This window comes from Stegodyphus dumicola, chromosome 1 (genome assembly GCF_044657685.1).
Source record: "Stegodyphus dumicola isolate Sdum_Otavi_A_Nest chromosome 1, ASM4465768v1".
Classification (NCBI taxonomy): Eukaryota; Metazoa; Arthropoda; class Arachnida; order Araneae; family Eresidae; genus Stegodyphus; species Stegodyphus dumicola.
Genome location: NC_140768.1, coordinates 20,999,903 through 21,021,856, shown reverse-complemented (window position 1 = coordinate 21,021,856; position 21,954 = coordinate 20,999,903). Strand labels below are relative to the sequence as shown.

Sequence of the window (21,954 nt, the reverse complement as noted above, 5' to 3'; positions counted from 1 at the left end):
TTATGCTTTTTAATTTAATCAATCTCTTTATAATTGCTTCTGAAGCTTCTCCTTTATCTATTAAAATTCTGGTGATTTTATAATATTTTTCAACGTAAATACAGTTTAACCATTATGATATTATTAGGATTTTCAAGCTGTTACTTTTCATTGCTCATATTTTACTTTTTCTATTAATTTCTAAACGCGTTTTTCATTTAGGTGCTTATGTTGGCCTTATAAGGTATTTCTTCCATCTTCTTAGCGTGCCTTCGTAGTATAGTGGTTGTTCACTAGGCGCGTATTCGAGAGATCCGTGGTTCGATTCCCGGCGAGGGCACTGTTCATTTTTCTCATCTCCTGCTTTAAAAAGAATCTCTACAACTTAAACAAACTACTTTGAGCTTGCACCAGAACAATGATTTATAGGAGCTGCACATTGGCTGTTTGGCTGTTATTTCTTGCTTACACAGTCAATGGTAGGGCAGCAACATACAAAACGTGGTGCTACTTTGGTAGACGGTTGCACGGATTTTTGGCGATTTACGTTGGCGCGATTTTTACAATCGTCAGCCATCTTGAAAAACGCTGTTTTTACGCATAGTAAAGTATTCGAAACTTTAAAAAAAAAAAAAAAAAAAATATCGTTAAAAGTAATGGATTAATTTTTTGTTGGAAATGTCTTTTTTCAAGATGGCAGGCAAGTGTAAATAAGTACATTTACTATGAGTATAAAGTACTAAAGTATTATTATTACTTTCATATAGCAAAAAAGAGAATAAAAACACCGCTATAAAAACATTGTGCCAACGTTTAATTAGATTAAAATATTACTGAAATTGAATATTGAATTAAAAACCATCCTACCAACATTTAAAAGAATTAGAATATCATTAAATTCAAATACTTTAAAATACGTTATATAAAATATAATTAACATTAAAACATATGTGACAAAAATTATCTCAGCAACTTTTGAAAATAGTGTATTAATTTTTTAACAAAAATTGAAGTATATAATTATAAAATAAAAGAAAAATATGTACTTACATTTTTTGAGTAATTTAACCTCTTGTTTATTGATAAGTACCACAAAAGAAATCGAAATCATAATTGAATCGGATCTTTTAACAATCTTCATCTGTTATCCAAATATCTCGCACTTCATTGAAGAAGCAATTAGCGAGGTTTCCTTCAAAATTTCCTCTGACGCTATTAACAATTTATAAATAAATCTTTGATTAGGAAAGACAGGTTGGCCAAAATAAAGTCTCAAAGTGCAATTTTTTTATTCCAATACCAATAATTCTTGGTAATTACCAATAACAACATTCGTCTTCGAAACGGAGATATCCATTCCATTTGAAATCCGAGGAATTCGAAGAGATGAATAATAAAATTTTAAAATGGCGCGGAAATGCACAAATATTCAGTAACCAATCAGGGAGCTGATTACATCACGCATAGAATTAAAATTATTTAAATAATCATTCATAATAAAATCATTTTTAAAAAAAATGCAAAATTAAATTTTATTTTAATATTTAACAGCCATAAATAATGTTTAAAACATTAGATTAAATTTATAGATATTAATAAAACCAATTACTTTTTAAGTAAGGTGACGTCATTGATTACATCATCAACAACATAAAATTATATAAAATATTATAAACAACAAAATTTTTATTTCAAATAAAAATGTAAAATTAAATTGATTTTAGAAGCCATAAATAATATTTAAAACACGGAAGTTATGCATAATAAAACGCATTATTTTTTTAATAAAATGACAACAAAGTATCGGTTACCATAAATAACTTATCCAGCAATGGGTTTACCATAAGTTGTATTACTCGCCAAAAGGCAAATCGCCAAAAAGTCGCCAAAATCCGTGCAACCGTTTACCAAAGTAGCACCCAAAACGTTCATGATGATCCAACTAAAACATCATGCATGTATTAATTACATGTATTAATTACATCCTGCTACATTAGCAGCAGTAATTAAAATTAGACTGAACAGGAATGAATGCTGGCTCATTTTGATTTCCATTTACTCATATTCATTTCATCTATTTTTTACTTTTTTCTCATAATATGCGATTCGTATCTCTTATATTGTATTGTAAATTAGCTCCAAAACACGATTTGTACTTAAAATTTAAAGTTGGTTATTTAATTTTATTTATACCATGGTTCCCCTGTTAATATATTTTTAATAATAAATATGAGTGATTGTTTTTATAGGAACTATCCCATTGATCCTTTAAAACGTTTGTGAGGTTTATCTATTTATTTTAACTAACACTTCTAGAAAGAATCGTTCTTAGTTGAAATTCGAAGTTGAAAGAATTTCCTATTACCCTCTTTTCATCCACGCTTTACTTGCCAGAATGTAAATGAGATAACAAGAGTTTATTCAGATTAAGGTAGAAAGAAGTGCTTTTTAAGCAAGAGTTTCGGATGTTAGTTTAAGAGGGTGTCTGCTTATTCAAGGCCACGTTGTGCTGTGATTATTAGCGACTTGCATTATTGTCATTGAGTGCTCTAGCCGTTTGGCTTTGTCTCGCCGGTTTACTATAAACCAGAGCTCTTCTGCGCGTTAAAGTAGTCTATGTGCCGTTAGGCTAATCTACCATACCTTGAAATTATTACAGTAAGACCCCGCTTAACGCTGTTTCGGTTTAGCGCTCTTTTATTTCAACCCGGGGATTCCACGAAATCGCTCGCAGCATACGGGGATTCCCCGAAATATTATGCAGCGATAGGTTTCAAATACATATCCGAAAGAGTGTACTTGTATTTCTTGTTTGGTGCGGTATTGTACAGACATATTTTGAAGGGGTCAATGTGAAAGATGTCGAAGAAATAATTCAAGAAGCAGCGGCTAGTCTTTCTAATGATGAGCTCAAGGAATTAACTGAACAAGAAGAAAACAAAAATGTTGACAGCAGTGATTCAGAAGAAGAGCAAAAAGAACTTTCGATGGCGTTTGTAAAAAGGAGTTTGTCTACCATAACTGAAATAATGGATCAATTCATTGAAAATGATCCGAATTTTGACAGGAGCTCAAAAGTAAGGCGTGGTGTTAGAGATGCTCTATCCGTTTATGAAGAACTTTTAAGAGAACAACGCAAAAGAAAAAGGCAAACAACATTAGATGCTTTTGTCACAAAAAGGCATAACACTGAAAACGCGGAAGGCTAACTAAATAGGACTGACTGAGAATTTTATTTGTTTTTTTTTTTTTTAAGAATATTCGTTTTGTTATTTATATTTTGTTTTTATTTTTGCAAGAAATAATAATGTGGTATTAATTTGGGCTTTAAGAAATAAATGTTTGGTTTTATTTTTATTAAAAAAACATACTTTTTAAATTTAATACCTAACCAATTTCCTAGCCATCTTCCCCTAACCCCAATATTTACATGTAAAGATAGCCTCGTTTAGCGCTGTTTCACATTACGCTCTACTTTGATGGAACGTATCCCCCGCGTTAAGCGGGGTCTTACTGTATTTGTTACGTTTTTGTGCTAAGCTAGAAGTGCTTGGCTTGTTGTAACCCAAGTTGGGTAACTTGTTAATTTTATGTTCGAATAAAAGGGTCTTATACACCCTTCTTCTGATTTCTGTTTTGTTTCACAAGGCTAGAAGATAATTCTTAAATAGTCCTTTCTTAAAGTCTACTTTGTATGTTTCCAAAGAGACATAGACTTTATAAGTTGAAAGAGGTTCATTATGAAGTCGTTGAACCTTTTAAAAGATAGAGGTTTTAGGTGACAAATCGAATTCTCTTGTCTAGTCGACAGCTTGAACTATAAAAAGAATTATAAGAGCCTTGCCGAGCGTCCATAGTGACTTCTGTATTTTCAGATTACGAAAAGTATTTAAAAGAAGTTATGACATAACTTTAAAAAAAAATTATTCATCATAGCCAGGCTTCATAAAGTTAACAGATGATTCTGGTGCTAAAAAAGGACTGATCAAATTCCAGGAATTTTCTTTTTTTTTATCCATCTCGGATATAATTACCTAGAAACACTTTAATTAGAATTCCTGTTAACAAGCATCGTTTGTATTTAACATTAAAAACCGCTATTTCTTAAAATAAAATATACACCCCCAAAAAATTCTTAAAATAAATTTTGTTGAAATTTTTGTAAGAGCAATGTCTACGAAAGACGTACTTTTAAGATGAAATTTCTTTTAAGCACGTTTTCCTTCATTCATGCATATAAATAAAAGCCACTATTTTAACATTATTATTATATTATTACTAATTAAGCATCATAAAACTTCAAAATGAGTGTAAAAGAAATTCACTTTTGCTTTAACACACGACAGACTTTAAATTAATATTTGTTTTGTATGCACAATTTACAATATTGATAAACGAAAATAGAGGCTTGCAGTCTCAATAAAATGTCCCATTAATGGGGATAAATGACTTTTTGTAGCACCCAATCTTTTTGGTAAAGAAAGAGGGGACAGGAAACGTCGCGCAGTTCATGGGTTAGATAAGAGGGGGAAGGGGATCTTCGATCAAATTTCGCGCAGTTCCTTACCCTACCCTTCCGTTATGCGCCTGCCACGCAATTTTGCGGTTTTTTTAAATTTGTAAATAATTTCTATTATGTGTGAGTACATGTGTTGTGTAAAAACACATACACACACAACGATGGCGCTGCCGTTGGATCTCGGCGTATGTTTGGCTTCTCTTTCACAGTTAAAAAAAAAAAAAATCTGAAATGTTTCAGATTTTAAATTACGTCCAAAGGGGCGTTTTTTAACATTTTGTGTGTTACCTTTCTTTATTAAATATCATGTTTCTCGCACTTAAACCATAAGATCCAGTGCAACAGCAATATCGCAAAATAGTTTTAAAACGAGCATATCTTTAGAATTTCCGATACAGAGGCTCCTGCGCTGGAGATAAAAATGTTTTTTCTGCACAACGTTGCCATTGCTCGCTTTGAAGTCCTTGAGTTTGTTAATCAAAAATTCGTCAAAGTTTTAAAAAATAGGAAATCGATCATAAAACAAATTTCAAATTTCAAATTTGGTCTTTCACATGCTCATATTCGTTGGAGGATTACGTTATTCAAAATTCGATGACTCTATGTACCGTTATTTTATGACAATGTGAGAAATATGCATGCATTTACGCAGATTTTTTCATTATTTAATTTCTTCAAATATAATGCAGGACTCTAACATTTTGTGGCAACAGTTTGAAAAGTGAACCGATATTTATGAGTCCGACGCAAAATGCCAAAACGAAACTAATAATCCTTCGGGATTCAAATCCCTTTGGACTAAAAAGCGCGCCAGGTGCGTAACGCAAAAGTACCTGAAACAGAGTATAATTTTTTATTGACTATATTTCCTATGGAACTTATAAAAAACCTAGCATATTTTTTTAAAACGAGTAACATGATCATAATTATAATCCTAAATCTTAATATATTTGATTTTAAGGTTTTAAGATGGAACCATGGACATATGATCAACCATTCAAGACATCATACTCAGCTGTACAATCTTCTCGAAACTCGCTATATAGACAGACATATGTTACTAAACAGAAAGCTTAAATCATAGAGTGAGAAAGAAAGTGGAAAAAAATCATGCGCACCGAAACATCATTCGTAAGACTAACTATTATCTCTAACACTCGCTATAAAATAGCATAATCTTCAACTCAATTAATACATTATTTGCAAAAATGTAATTAATACCTAAAACTCGTCAGAGAATTCACATCCTAATTTTAGAGCACTCGCCACAAATATATTCTCCAGAACGTCGACATAAAATTTTGAGATTTTTAGCTTTCAGAATTTAAAAGTCTGGGTAATTTATATTGTTTTTAATGCAAAAAAATTAAATTCTAAATGAATTTATGTTATCCTTTCGTGTATTCTTTTGCCTTTAGGAGAATTTTTTTTAATTCCTTGCAGGTTTGGTTTAGTTGATTATGGCAAACGGCAATAGGGCTAAGGTAAAATGGCTCATATACATGTTACACATGAGGAAAACAACGAAAACGCCCACGCGCTTGAAATCGAACCCAGGTTCGACCTACCAATGTTCAGAAACCACTCGGCCGCTTGTGGGATGTTTCCTTGTAGGAGTAAAGGATGTACTGTAATCGAGAAAATTTCAGGTATTATATTTTCAACGAAAATAACCATTTTGACCGCTCTCGAATCCATTTGAACGATGTGCTTTGCGACATCTTTAAAGAATAAAGGACAGAATAAAGAAGTCCTTTTTCCAAAGCAGATTGTAAAATGGATTTAAAATGGATTCAGAAGAGATTTTTTTTTCGTGACGTCAGTACGTATGTATGTATGTATCTCGCATAACTCAAAGAAAAGTAGCCGTAGAACGTTGAAATTTTGTATATAGAACTGCTGTAACACCTTGTTGTGCACCTCTCCTTTTTTGTTGCAATCGGACTCGCCAAATATTTGTAATTAATTTCCACGTACCTCCTCTTGACGACGTTATGTTGAAGTCGATTGAATTCCTCTTTCGTGTTCTTTTTTATTTTCTTTGTTTGTAATTTTTTGTGATGGTTTATTTTAATTTTCTTTTTACATCTACATAATTATAATTCTATATTTATAGGATCTATTGAAATTGGTTTGAATTTCATTTTCTGGTCGTTGTGAAAAATTAGTTCTAAATTTCTTTATGCTTTTACTGATCAACTTTCTGCGGCATAATGCACGAAAATTCTTGGAATAATTATATTTTTTATTTATATAAGAATTCTTTTGTATATATATATATATATATATATATATATATATATATATATATTCCCACTCTATTGCCCGGCTCAGTTTTTTTTACTCTTATATGTTGATGAATTGTGCGCTTTTTGCTTTAAAATTGATTGAATTGTGTTGTTCTTATATTCCGGTTAAGGTTTTTATAACTTTAGTTATTCTGCATAGCACGTTATTCAAAACTGGATGGCTCTAGGTAACCTTGTTTTATCACAATGCAAGATTCTTCATTATTTAATTTGTTTAAATATAACGCAAGGCGATAATATTTCGTGGCAACAGTTTGAAAAGTGAATCAACGCAAAAAAAGTGAATCGACCCACAATGCCAAAACGAAATTAATAGCCCTTCTGAGCTAACGCTCCTTTGGACTAAAAAGTGGATTTTACAATGTAGTTAGAAATTTTTCACGGTTTTAAGCATGATATTTTAAGTGCTCTTCGATAATATTTAGTCAGCTGATATCATGGATGGGGATACCGCTGATTGCACTGTAAGCTGTTATCTCGGCTTAAAGATAGCAAGGAGTTACGGTAAATATTAAATAAACAAAATTTTGCTGAAAAACAGTCATATGGCCGTTTTCAGGCTTGAAATTTCATATAAAGATAACTAAAATTAAAACTCTCCTCAAGGATTTGACTCCGAAACCTGAAATTTTCAAAAACTGCCAAAAGAATGAGATAGAGTATTAATTATTATAGAAAAATATCCCAGGTACTTTATTTTTGGAATCTCTCTCTTTGATATAATTCTGTTATAATGTCTTAGACATACTATTTAAAGATGCACGTAAGCTTACTTAAAGGCGTTACTAAAAGTATTATAGGATGTGTATATACGGCGTGGGCAGCTGCAGTTGCGGCATTAAGTGATTTTGAGAAATGCATTTTCCATTTAATTCACTCCAACGCTTAATTTAAAAATCCTTTTTTGATTTTTCAAAATATTAATTTTCATCTTTTAATTAAAAAAATAAATCTGAAAACTGACATTTCCTTGTCTTGAGTACTAAATACTTTCTCAATGTCTTTTTCTAAATTTTAATAGTACAGTAGACCTCCAATTATCCGAATCAATTGGGACCGGATCCCATTCGGTTAATCAAAAATTCAGATAATTGGAATTTTTCCGAAGAAAGGGTCTACGTACACTTTAATTTATAACCGTATGTACTGTACGTTAAAAATGGGAGAAAAAAAGCTATTTTTTTTTAAAAAAAAGTGGTTTTAATTAATTAAAATGAAACAGCAACACTTTTACTACATACTGTAGAGTACTTAAAAGCCATTGCTTACACGGTCAAAGTATTGCCATCTCGGTCAAAGTAAGCTGTTTGACTATCTTCATCCGTCTTCGGGCAGCCAGTTTGCGTATCCGCTTGACAATGAAAAGTTGCATGTGGCCACACTCTTAATTTTTTTAGTCTTAATTTTTTTTCTTAAATTCTGAAAATGATTTGGATAATTGGAGTTGTGCTGTATCTGACATTTCAACTTAGCTACCTATTTTATTTCGATTGTTTATTTCCTTAACAGCAAAATTATAAGTGTTTTTTTTTGTATCTTTATACATCATCTAATAGTTTGTAAAATAAAGTTTCAATAATAAATAAATAAATTCAAATATACATGTTTAATGCATATTATTAGCAACAAACTGAAAATCTCAAAGCACTTCATCAACTATTTCTCAAGGGAACTCGGAATCCCCTGTACAGACAATGTCAATTTGGTCATTTTGCATGCACCTTTTCTCAAAATCTGCTCTAGATACACATTTGAAATTTTTCGCGTACACCTATCTGATTATACTGAATGAGCTTTTGAAACATTTTGAGTTTTAGAGTAATTTATAGAATATTGTATTTGGCATAATAAAATTTAGCACTTTTCTCACAAAAACAACAACAAAAAAGAAAAAATAAACTGTGAATTTTTTCCCTTAGTTTCTTACAAAAAGCTCATTTCAGTAAATATTGTGAAACATAATAAACAATTTACATACCTGTGAGTAGTAGTTCCTGAGAAAAGGTACATCGAGTATAAAAAAAAAAACACATTGGGAGAAAAATGCATTTTTATGTAAAAATCGTCATTTATCAAAGCATTCAATGATAAATTAAAACAAGATTTTTTTACAGTTCTAATTTTCATAAAGTATGGTAATTTTAGAAAGCTAAAAGTGTAGAGAATTTGAAAATTCAAAAATTCCCAATCACCAGTTTTTGAAGATTTTTGGCTTCGAACAGCTATAAAAATCTGAATACTTTAAAGTAAAGAAAGCTAAATTTGAAGTCTCCAGTCTAAAAGCTCCTTCAATACACAAAAACACTCAACGTGCTTTTGACATATTTTAAATCATGATATTAGTACATAAGTTTTAGCATCGATTTGATAATGTAGGCAAGATTTTTTGTTCAAAATTCATAACATTGAAACGGCTAAATATTTTATCCAAAATTTCATGGTTTGCAGTCTCATTTTAAAAGTGAAAGAAAAAAAAAGAAGTATCTCTGTGCAGCGTAATAAATTGTATCCTTCTGTTAAAACTATAGTTTTTTAAAAAGCAGAGGAATTTTAATAGCTTTTTATTTTTCCAGTTCGTTGCGATCTCTTTTGAATTTAGAAAATTTTATGCATTCTGACATATGCAACTAAGCTGTTTAAAATCCTTTATTTCTCCTTTTGAAAAAAACAGTTTAAAAATATTTTTTTCTGGAAACTTTACAGCAACGCAGTAATTTTCAAAACAGCTTAGTTTCAAACACACATTTGCCATTTTCCCACACAAAAACATTTCTTTATCTTTTTTTTTTTTTTTTTTTTTTTTGAAGAATTATCATACAGCGACTGTAGCCAAATTGCTTCGCTTTCATAGATAACAAGTAACAGCAAATCAAAACTAAGTTTTAATTCACAGACCATATTGTCATCTTTAAGAACCACAGCCACAAATTGCGCAATTTTTAGCTCTTCAGTTAAGATTCTGAGCTCGTATGTGGCTTTTATGACAAAAGAAGAAATTTAAAAAAAAGAAATCAAAAGTTAAATTTAAAAATAAATGTCATAGTTTCGAATAAAAAAATTCATAACTGCGATAAAAGACGATCATTCTATAATTAGATGCATACCGTTAATAATAAACAATCTTTAAAAGGTATATAAATTCACGAAATACAGCTATATAAATCGCATCTGTCTTTAAAATAAGCAAAATCAACACTCACTGGTAAGCAAGTAGGCAGTTCATCTGCACTGCAAAGCTGTAGCGCCAAGCAGGAAAGCCACAAGCCTAACAATTCCAGCCGGAGCTTCCACCTTGTCGTAGAATACATGATTTGATTTGATAGTTATTTTCGATTGATTAAATTAACACAATTCCTTAAGCAATTTCTCGAAGGAGATGATTCAGTTGATTTCATTTAGATTCCACACAATTAGCTGTGTGCATGAGAGACTTAAAATTTACATTGTTTCGTCTTGAGCTGCGGTTTGATTATGCTCCCGGCTCGAGCGTTTGTGAATGCGCTGCGAGCGAAACGGAGCGGATTCAGGGTTGCCAGAAAAGGAAAACAATTCGCAAATTATCGCCTTTTTGGCATGTTTAGATAAAGCTGTTGACACTATTCGGTGAATGTTTAAAGCAAATAATTGCCCATTTGTTAATTGAAAATTGATTTATTGAAGCCAGTAACTATTCCTAGCTTTAATATTTTACCTAAACTGGATGTTTCTAATAATATGAAGAAGCTGAATGTTTTGTTTTATGTAATATGGATATCTTAAAATATTCATTCTATATCAATCGTAAAAGAGATTACATTGGCAACTCCTAGCTTAACTTCGAATGTACTACGGCTCCCAAAAGTGTTCGTACACTTTAAGAATTTGTAGAAAAAGGTACTGTAGCCCGGAATTCAATTCGAATATAAAACCCTTTTTTTATATTATCTCCGTAGGATTTTGAATAAAACCAATTTTTTTATTTAGTACTGACTTATTTTCGTTTCCTAAAACTGAAAATGTAAAGAGGCATAGATAAAACACGCCACAAAAGTGACTGTACCCCCGAAATATATTTGTAAAAGTTCATAAATAAAATTATCGTCTGCCATTTTTTTATTTTTGCATTTTAGTGACGTTTAGAAAATCGTTTGGCTTTATTCTTTGCTTCTTTATATTTTATTTAATATTTTAAAATGGCTCGTAGCCGTAAGGAAACAATGAATAACATTCGAAAATTGTTCATTTTTTCATAGGGGTGGGAAATCGGATCCGGGATATTGTAAATTAGTAAATTTATCCCATTCTACGGTGCTGTATGTGATAAAATGCTTTAAAGAAGAAAATGAGATCGAAAATAAAGTAAGGAGGGGTCGTAAAGCAAAGTTAATTCAACGTGATGAGAGATTTATAGTTAGAAAATTTGTGAAAAATCCACGTTCACTGTGAACATTTCTACGGAATTTACTGAAACATTTTATACTTCAGTTTCACCTGAAACTGTTCGACGAGTACTCAGATCAGCTGGATAATATGGACGCTCTGCTCGAATAAAATTTTTTGTAAGTGCAAAAAAATAGAAAGCTTAGGTTTTCCTTCGCAAAATCAATGGTAAATAAGGCCGAAGCGTACTGGGTTTGTATCTTAATTGCAGATGAAATCAAATTTAATATTTTTGGTTCCGATGGGCATATTTAATTGTATGGAGAAGAAAAATTGAGTAACTCAATTCCAAGACCTTGGTTGGAACAGTAAAGCATAGCGGTGGAGGTCTCCATGTGTGGGGATGCATATCAGCATCAGGATTAGGTAATTTCGTATGTATTGCTGCCATAATGAACCATGCTGTTTGCTTAAATATTTTAAAAGATAATTTTAAATTATCCGAATTTTATCCGAATTAATTTGAACATTGGAAACAACTTTATTTTTAGCAAAATAACGATCTTAAGCAAACGACCCTCACTGTTCTTCGCCTTCTCTGCATCTATATCTGTCCATAACTTCTGAAAACACCACTTCAGTCATCGGATTTAAATCCAACAGAACACACAGCTGGAGGGAAATAGAGGTAGAGTATGAAGACACAACATTAAAACGAAAACCGAACTAAAAACTGTAAAATGAAAGAATGGAAGAACACTGATGCAAATATTGCCCCCTCCCCCCAAAAAAAAAACTGGTGAACTTCATAAACGCTGTAGGATACCTTAAAAAATACTGACCCGGCATACAATATAAAATTTACTATTACAGTGTCTCACAAAATTGATGGGACACTTGTGCTTTACAAAAGGAAACTGCAATAAAATAAATTTAAAAAACATGTAAAATTTTTTGTGGATGTGTTTCATACTTAAATTTAGTAACAATTATTACATAACATACATTTTCTCAAAATATTAAAATATTAATTTAATAAAAAATACAATTGTTTAGACCGGAGCAGAAAATGGCTCACTTAAGTGATGGGACACTTACTTTTCCATCAAATATTTATCCAAAAATTTTACTTTTTAAAAGGTTTTAATATTTTGTTGGATTTCCTTTTACTGTTAAAACATGATTTAATCTTCTTGGGATGGATTCGACTAATTTTTTTGTGATTTCTGGAGTGATTTTACCCCATTCTTCTTGAAGCACCGATTTTAATTGTTGTTTTGAAGAAATGTTTGCGAATTCTTGATTCCAATTCTTGCCAAATATTCTCTATGGGATTTAATTGTGGAGATTGTGGGGGTATTTTTATTATTTCAGGACAGTTATACAGCAGCCAGAGTCTAACGTTCAAAGCACTGTGCTTGGGGTCATTGTCCTGGTAGAATTTAAAATCGTTATGAAGATTCAATTTTCGTGCTGAAGATTTCAAATTTTGATTTAAAATGTCAATATACTTGTACTGATCCATTTTACTGTCAATAAAAACAAGATTACCAACTCCAGCGGACGACATACACCCCCATACCATAACTCCTCCTCCACCATGTTTTACTGTTGGCACCAAGTTCTGTTTGCGAAAGTCTTCCCTGGGTTTTCTCCCCGCCAAGATTCTACCATCAGAACCAAATATATTAAATTTACTCTCATCAGCAAATATAACTTCATTCCAGTAATCAGAATTCTTATTTATGTTGGATTTTGCGAAAGCCAGTCTGAGTTTTCTATTCTTTTCACTTACGAAGAATTTTTTCCTGGCTGCTCTACCGTGATATCCAGTAGATCGAATTACTCTTCTAATAGTCTCAGAATTAACAATTACTCCATATAATGCTTGTAAATCAGCAGTAACTTTAGGAGCACTCATTCTTGGATTTTTTTTTAAATATTTCGAACGATAATTCGCTTTATTCCATTGGATAGCTTTGATGGTCGGCCAGGTCTTCTTTTATCCTGAATCATATGATTCTTTTTATATCGTTTATTGATATTGAAAACTGTTGAATGACTGAAGTTAACTCTTTCAGTAGTTTCTCTAATACATTTTCCACGTTCAATATGCAGATTAATAACTAATTTTCGAATTCCAGGCAAAGTTTCTTTTCGTTTAGCATTTATGGCTGCACAGAGCTAAAAAACACAAAAATTCCAAAACACACTGGAGAGAAATACTGCAGACGATTTTATAAATTATTGGCAATTGCTTTTGAGTAAAAATAAATACCCCAAAAGATATTTTTATTGCTTACTTCAGACGATTTTTGTTGCATAGTACGTAGTGTCCCATCACTTAAGTGAGCCATTTTCTGCTCCGTTCTAAACAATTGTATTTTTATTAAATTAATATTTTTTTGTTACTTTTTGAATACTGGTTTTCTAAAAAAGAAAAAAAAATAGCAAACACTTTTGGGTGCTGCTGTATATATAATCGTGACAATATTCAGCACTTCTAATGACTTTTGAATACTTTCTTGTACCATTATCATCTCTTATTAGCCCAAAGGGCGTTAGCCCAGAAGGGCTATTAATTTCGTTTTGGCATTTCGCTCCGAATCACTATAAAAGGCGTATCACTTTTCAAATTGTTGCCACCAAATGTTAGAACTCTGCATTATATTTAAAGAAATTAAATAATGAAGAATCTGCATGAATGTACGTATGCTTCTCGCATTGTAATAAAACAACGGTACCTACAGCCATCAAAAATCAAAGTTAAAAAATTTTGAACAACGCAATCTTCCACCGAATATGGGCACCTGAAACCTAATTTGGAATTTGAAATTTGTTTTATTATCGATTTCATAGTTTGCAACACTTTAATGAATTTTTGATCAACAAGCTCAACAATTTCAAAGAGAGCAATGGCAACACTGTACGAAAAAAAAATTATCTCCAGCGCGCGAGGCTGTGTATCAGAAATTCTAAAGATATGCTCTATTTTGCGATATTGCTGTTGAATTGAATTTTATGGTTTAAGTGCAAAGAACATGATATTTAATAAATAAAAGTAATACAGAAAGCGTTAAAAAAACGCCCCTTTGAGCATAATATAAAATCTGAAATCTTTCAGATTTTTTATTTATTTATTTTTTATTTCTTCTACGCATAATTGAGAATGGACTATATTCCCAGCATTTGTTGTAATATGACATTACCTCTGAAAAATATTTTCAATGGTGGGAAAACGAGCCATTAACATATGGAAGTACATAGCCTATCGAAGTTTATGAAGAGATATAGCCCGGTAATTTTTTTGTTCATTTACTTTTTATTGTTAGGTGTTCTTGATTTTTTACGCTACATATTTAACGGTAAAATTAAACTTGCATAATGAATTCTAATGAATTTACAAAAAGAAGAGTTTATTGAATTTTCGCTTTCCACGAAAAATACGATTTATTTATTTATTTTTTTTTTCAGTATTTCTTTTAAATTTAATCTCTTTAAAACATGTAACAAGTTGATTATTCAAATGTATAGCATGAGTGTAATTAAAAATATAAAACTAGGCAATAAAGACATAATAGATTAACTAATTTAAGTCTCTCAACAACCTTAATTTTAGATAGATTTAAAAAAAAAACTCTAACAGTTTCGAGGGAAATCACACGCCGAAACATAGGTCTTCCTCCTTCAGAAACAAAAGAAAATAAGGAAAATAAAAGAGAAAAATTCTGCTAGATTTTGAAGAAAAGTGGCCTGATTCTCTGAAGAAGAGAAACCCGTGATTAATCGCTCGTGAAATCGTCAAAGTTAATATTCAAAATTCAAGCCAGATGGAAGTTGCTTTTCACTTAATTATAAATTTTGCATTAGAATGTTCGGAGCAGGATATATAAAAAATAAGCAATGCCTTCATAGCGATTTGAGCTCTTGATCTTCCGACTGCTTGACGGACGTGCTTTCCAGTTGCAACACGAAGGCACTCGGTAACGAGAGAGAAAAATACCTTATAAGAGTTCATGTTTCGAAATCAAACTAAAAACTTCTTTCGCATTGAATTTCACTTAAAATTTATTTAAAATGCAATTGGCAGAATGTAGCTAGAGAAGCTGACAAAATCTGCCATGATTTCCTAGCATCCGCTGAAGAGAACCAGATTAGATTTTTGCAATAACTTGGAAGGAAGACTAAATACTATGCACTTAATTCTAATTTTCTACGTAACATACAATCGTCGTTACCCACTGGATTCTCATAATAAATTGTAGAGCCATTAAGGTTTTTTTGAAGCAGGAGACTTGAAAAATGCGTAATGCCCTCGCATGGACTGGAACCCTGGATATCTCGAATACGCGTCGAGTATGCTTCCAGTTACACCATGAAGGCATGCGGAAAGGAGGAAGAAAATACCTAATATACTCCCTCTTTTAAACGGCGACCAGGGATTAGGAAAACCAATCGCCAAATCCTGGTGGTGACGAATTATTATCCACCACCTTTTAGTTCGGGCACCACTGTAAAGTCATTAGGTTATTTTGAAGCAGAAGATGTGAAAAATATACAATACTCTCGCCGGGACTCGAACCTGGACCTCTTAAATACGCGTCGAGTGTGCTACCGTTACACCAGGAAGGCATGCTGGAAGGAGGGAGAAAATACATTATAAAATCCTTAAATAATTTTGACGGACTAAGAAAAGTTTGCAGAATTTTTTAGCATTTCATTTTAACATTTCAAAACTTTCTTTAAAAATATAAGAAACTTCCATAGTTTTATAAAAAATTTTAAAACAATATTACAATTAAAAAATAATCTTACAGTTAAAATATACAATTTTTTAATAATTAAATATTAAAAAATAATAATAAGTCTACATTAGCAAAAGAAACTCTATTTAATATGTGTAGAGTTTTGTCTAAAACAACCAGTTACAGTAGACTAACGATACAACCGGATTAACCGTTTATATTGTTAGTCTACTATAATTAGTAACCGGTTACATCGTGGATGATGGCCACAGTTAATCAAAGATTATGGTTAATCTTACAGCAGTTAAAAAAAAGAGAAAAGAGGAATAACCTATAATACTATAAATTATTACTATTAAAATTTTACCTCTATTTTAAGTAGTTTAATTTGGAGAGTAAGTTCATTTGATTATGTAAATTAAATCAGCTTTCGGAGCAAGAATACATTTTTTTAAAGTTTCTGTTCATATATTATACAATTTTTAATAATTAAATATTAAAAAATAATAATAAGTCTAAATTAGCAAAAGAAACTCTATTTAATATGTGTAGAGTTTTGTCTAAAACAACCAGTTACAGTAGACTAACGATACAACCGGATTAACCGTTTATATTGTTAGTCTACTATAATTAGTAACCGGTTACATCGTGGATGATGTCCACAGTTAATCAAAGATTGCGGTTAATCTTACAGCAGTTAAAAAAAGAGAAAAGAGGAATAACCTATAATACTATAAATTATTACTATTAAAATTTTACCTCTATTTTAAGTAGTTTAATTTGGAGAGTAAGTTCATTTGATTATGTAAATTAAATCAGCTTTCGGAGCAAGAATACATTTTTTTAAAGTTTTTGTTCATATATTACATTTCGACTGGCGTCTAGGAAACAGAATATTAATGACTATTCACTAAAATTATTTTTACTATTTAGTAGCAGCTTATTAATAAAGAATGATTTAGCAATGCTGAAATATTTCAGATTATTTGGAAGCGTCTTACGCAGTATTGTAGATTAAAAAAAAGAATTCCCAAATATTGCGACATCATCTGTTGTCACTGCTGTTATCGCACAAGCTTTCTTCTTTTTGTAGCTACCTCAGAAGTTTTGTTTTATTCTGATACTTGTGATAGTAGTTTTTCTCTCGTTTTGCAAGGAATAAATTTAACACTTTTAGCAATGTTAATTGAGATTTAACTGCGTTTTTAACTGATTCTTTTCTTTCCTGTTATTTCCTTGTATGAAGTAAAAGGAGTAACGTAACTGAGAAAAATTTCGGGTATCATATTTCAACGGAAATATCCATTTAACTGCTCTCGAATCCTTTTGAACGATGTTTTCGAGTGACATCTGCACGTACGGACACAATGAAGGACTTTTTTTTGCCAAAATGCATTTAAAATGAATTCAGAAGAAATTTTTTTTCGTGACGTTTGTACATCGTGCGTATATATCTCGCATAACTCAAAAATGAGTAGTCTCACAACGTCGAAATTTTGTATACGGTACTGCTATAACATGTGCACCTCGGTTTTTGGTTGCAATCGGCTGCAATAAAAGTATATGAATATATGTATATATACCATAATCTAATACCCACTCTGTTACCCAGCTCGATGAGCTAAGTTTTTTTCATTCTTATAGGTCGGTAAATTCTGCGTTTTTTTGCTTTAAAAGTGATGGAATTATGTTGTTCTTGTGTTACGGTTAAGGATTTTATGCCTTTAGTAGTTGTAAAATTTTTAACAATTTAAAAGTTGTTTAAGTGCTGCTGAGCCTAACGATGCCGCCATTGTTTACACTTGAAACTCTTAGTAGAACAGTGAATTAAGTCAGTTTATGCCCCAAATTCAGTGTCTTTTTGCCGAGTGGGACGAAAAGTAATCTTTCAGTTTGCTGCACCGAAATATCTGTCTTCCTGCCCGCTGGCCAACTTGCTTGTTTTAGAGCATAAACTCTAATTAGAATTGTAAAAAAAAAAAAAAAAAAAAAAAAAAAAAAAAGAGAGAGAGAGAGAAGAAGGGGAAAAAACTATCTGTTTTAACTGCATTTGGTGTTTTATTTATTTTTTGCGGTATTTTACAGTTTTTAATGAAGATGTTTTGAGATTTATGTATTTCTGATCTGCCGCTAAATGAGAACTGAATTAATGGAATGAAAAAGATATCTGTACTGAAATTCGAGGAAATAAAAGTTTAAATGAAATGAAGCGAAAAATGTGTATAATTTAATAGGCCGTACAAGAAAGTCGCGGTTTACACATTGCAGAAGGGACTGAAATTCTTCCCAGAGTGTGGTATTTGAAGTTAGAGATTTGTAATTTGAAACAAAAAATACAATTTACTGAGACTTGAATGAATATAAGTTAACAGAATACTAAATTATACATTTTATAGGAACAAAACATAGAACATAAACATAAATATTCTATAAATAACGAAGTTGCGCCATTTTGCGTCAGACTGATTGCTTCTCTCCTCCTGCGCTACAACACATCGCTGCTGCTTAATCCATCTTTCCTTTGTTAGAATACTTATGGCGCAGAAAGTCTAAATTTAATCGTACTTAGTTTAAATCACTATTGAATATGTAAATTGGAGAATTTCACCTAAAGTAAAAATAATCTGCGGTGAAAATTGAAATAAAGATATGGATTAGTAAAAAGTGAAATCCTTCTGTGTCATCATTTCTGCTGCATCCCACTCAGCCAAACAATGTCCGGAACTCATGTGCTTGACTACTAAAATATCACAGCTTTATTAAATAGTCGACAGGATTTATTCTGCGTGGGAAAAGAACTCCTCTGGATTTATTATTCTAAATTCATCGTCTACCGTAAGCAGGTCAAGGTCATCGAGTGTCAATCATCTGCGAATCTTCCTGTGGTTTGCTTTTCTTCGTCGGCTACGAAATGTGGTGCTTCAAGTCTGAGTTTTGTGCAAACTGATTACCGGTGCTTCAAAAACGGAGACAAGAGCTAAATCCATGCTATCAACTACGCAATGGAGGACTTTTTTTTGTTAAAATGCAGTTAAAATGAATTCAGAAGAAATTTTTTTTCGTGACGTTTGTACATCGTGCGTATATATCTCGCATAACTCAAAAATGAGTAGTCTCACAACGTCGAAATTTTGTATACGGTACTGCTATAACATGCAGTTGTGAACTCGGTTTTTGGTTGCGTCGGCTACGAAATGTGGTGCTTCAAGTCTGAGTTTTGTGCAAACTGATTACCCGTGCTTCAAAAACGGAGACAAGAGCTACATCCGCGCTATCAACCACGCAAGAATCAATAGCCAAGATCGACGCAACAAAATTTCAATTTGCTATTTTTGATGGACCCAAAAGTGATATTCCCGTGGATAATTATATTATAATGTAATGCAAAAAATATTTAAGATATAGATAAACCATTAATTTTTTCGTTATGCTTGAGAGGAGAGGCACTTGCTTTCCACGCTTTGGTTACTGCTTGTCTGTCTGCTACTGCTTTCTTGCTACAAAGTTATCAAAAATGTAAGCCCTTTAGAACAGGCACATTTAATATGCCGACTTGTGTGTAGCTGCAACATGTTGCTAAAAATAAAAGTGAAGATTTAATCTGCCTTTGCCTCCAATTTCCTAGTCGTTATGGATCAACGCTTCTACACACCAAAATTCCTCCTCTTGAATATATTACATATATATGTAAGATAAAAGGCTATGTAAAAAAAATTATAATTTAAATTAGCAATAGCCTTTTAATACTTAAATTAAATTCCCCTCTCCATTCTAAAAATAGTAATCTCTTTCTGCACTACGTAATTTCGAGACTGATCCATATGAATCTTACATCATAACACTGATGAAGTAAGCGGAATTAAAACTCAAACAACCAATAATAATATCACAACGAATTATCCAACCAAAATGCATCGAGAACCAAAACTAACTCATCCTGAATTAAGATTTCATCCTGAATACAATGCATTTGCTTTCTACACTTCGGCCTATCTGGCCTGCTGCCTGCTCATGTCGTGTGTCAAGTTGTTTGTGACGGCTATATATTTACCGAAAAAAAAAATGAAATTTAATCTGCCTCGACTGCCAGTTTCTTATTCATTATGCATCAACATTCTACTCAATTAAAACAAAATTCTTGCTGTTCAATTTTTTTTTTTTTTTTTTTTTTTTTTTTTTTTTACGGATTTAATATTCTACTTTCTATGCTATCAGTGTGCTTCTATAGCATCATTACTTCTAAGTTTGCTTCATTACAATGTTACAATGAAAGTTTGCTTTATTACACATATATCTATTTGTAAAGAATTAGACTATATACGTGTATGATTTAGATACGTCCCCCCCTCCTGGAATTTAATTTGCGTCACTTGTTGTCTTCTACAATGTGGTAAGCTCTTGTCCAAAATTTAAACAAAGTATTCAACTCTATAAAACCTCACTGGCTGAATGCACTTACTATCTTGGGCAAGGAGTTAATTTCTAAAATTAGAAGTGCCGGAGCCCTATGGAAGGAAGGAAGGAAACAATAAATAAATAAATATAATAATATAAAATAATAACATAAACTAAAAATTTAAATAATTAAGTAATTAAACTAAAATTAAAAGAAACGTAAAGAGATAAATAAAAAAATTAATAAATTATTTACATATAGTTAAATGAAAAATAAACTATCGGATCCCGTCTTATTTTGGACTCTGATTGGAATTACAACTCTACTCAGAAGCTAAGAAATATCTCAGCCAAACTTCGTTTCAATTTAAGCCCTGATTATAAATATAATGTACTATTTCAAGGGATGATAAATATAAAAATAACTGAAAATGCTGAATGAAACACAAACGAAAAATGATAAAACGATTAGAGCATGAGAAAGGAGAATAGTGAGAATAGTGAGAATTCTAGAAAGAGCATCAAGGTATGGAAGGAAGTTTTAACGGAAAAGTGTAGATTTGAAAAAAAAAAAAAAAAGTCATTTCTGGTCGCGATGCCCTGTTGATATAATTCTAGATGCCAAGCAGAAATTTTCCCTGAATACTATTCGATGACAACGTCAGAATAAACTAGTTCTCGGGAAGAAACATTACGGCACGTCACGTGACCATCGTTTTAAACTTTTTGTTATCTCGATAACGCGAAAGATTCTGCATTTGCCACCGCTGGTACGACACACGATATTTCAAAATGTTATCACATTCTCCATCATCACACAAATCTGCCGTAAAGTCCCTTCTCCGGAAGGGGAACGTAAGACTCCTCTATACAAGTGACAGTAGTGGTTCCGTTTGGTTATATACACTTATGTCCATAAATTAAGGATAATTCGGAGTCACGCGGAAATCGAACTCTGAAATAAATATATCACCTGTAAAATCACTACACACATCTTCAAGAATAATATGCAAATTTCAGGAAGTAACAATATGACACCGATGGTACGTCACAATGACGAGAGTGTAAGAGAGTGATATATAAGGAATACAGACAAAGAAGTAAAATTGTTCGCAGGCGCTTTATAAGCATTTCAGTGCAATAACCGAATAGTTATGACACAAAGGACACATTTGGATGATTTTTTACGTGGTAGAATTATCGGCCGCCTGGAATGTGGGCGTACTCAACTGGAAGTATCAGACGAACTTGGAATTGCCCAGAGTCTCATCTCCAGGCTTTGTCAACGATTCCAAGATGATGGTAATGCGAGTAGACGTTACAACACAGGTCGCCCCAAAGTTACAACGCGGAATGAGGACCGGTACTTGGCAGTTACTGCCAAAAGAAAAAGGCGGAGCACAGCCTCAGACCTGTCTCGTCAGCTCTCTTTAGCCACTGGTACGACAATTTCAAGGCAGACCATGTACAGACGCTTAGGGCAGATTAGTCTATATGCTCGTAGACCTGTCAGATGCGTTCCACTTACTGAAACTCACTGTCGTCTGAGGTTAGCCTGGAGTAGAGAACATGCATTGTGGACACCGCAACAGTGGGCTTGTGTGATGTTTTCCGACGAGTCCAGGTTTAGCTGGCAGTCTGATTCTCG

General features: G+C 32.1%; 1 protein-coding gene and 1 long non-coding RNA gene across 3 annotated transcripts in view; one reads left to right on the top strand and one right to left on the bottom strand.

Moving 5' to 3' along the window:
* LOC118203451 (endosome/lysosome-associated apoptosis and autophagy regulator family member 2-like) overlaps positions 1 to 10,303 on the bottom strand; it is a 195,613-nt gene extending 185,310 nt beyond the window's left edge. For both annotated transcript variants that reach the window (XM_085813430.1, XM_085813436.1), the window contains exon 1: positions 10,008 to 10,303. In XM_085813430.1, the coding sequence (XP_085669556.1) occupies positions 10,008 to 10,115 (108 nt within the window). In that variant the 5' untranslated portion in view covers positions 10,116 to 10,303. The remainder of the gene's footprint in view (positions 1 to 10,007) is intronic.
* Positions 7,361 to 21,954, top strand: part of LOC118183757 (uncharacterized) — a 101,401-nt gene continuing 86,807 nt past the window's right edge. The window contains exon 1 of the long non-coding RNA XR_004757286.2: positions 7,361 to 7,495. This is a non-coding gene — a long non-coding RNA (uncharacterized LOC118183757). The remainder of the gene's footprint in view (positions 7,496 to 21,954) is intronic.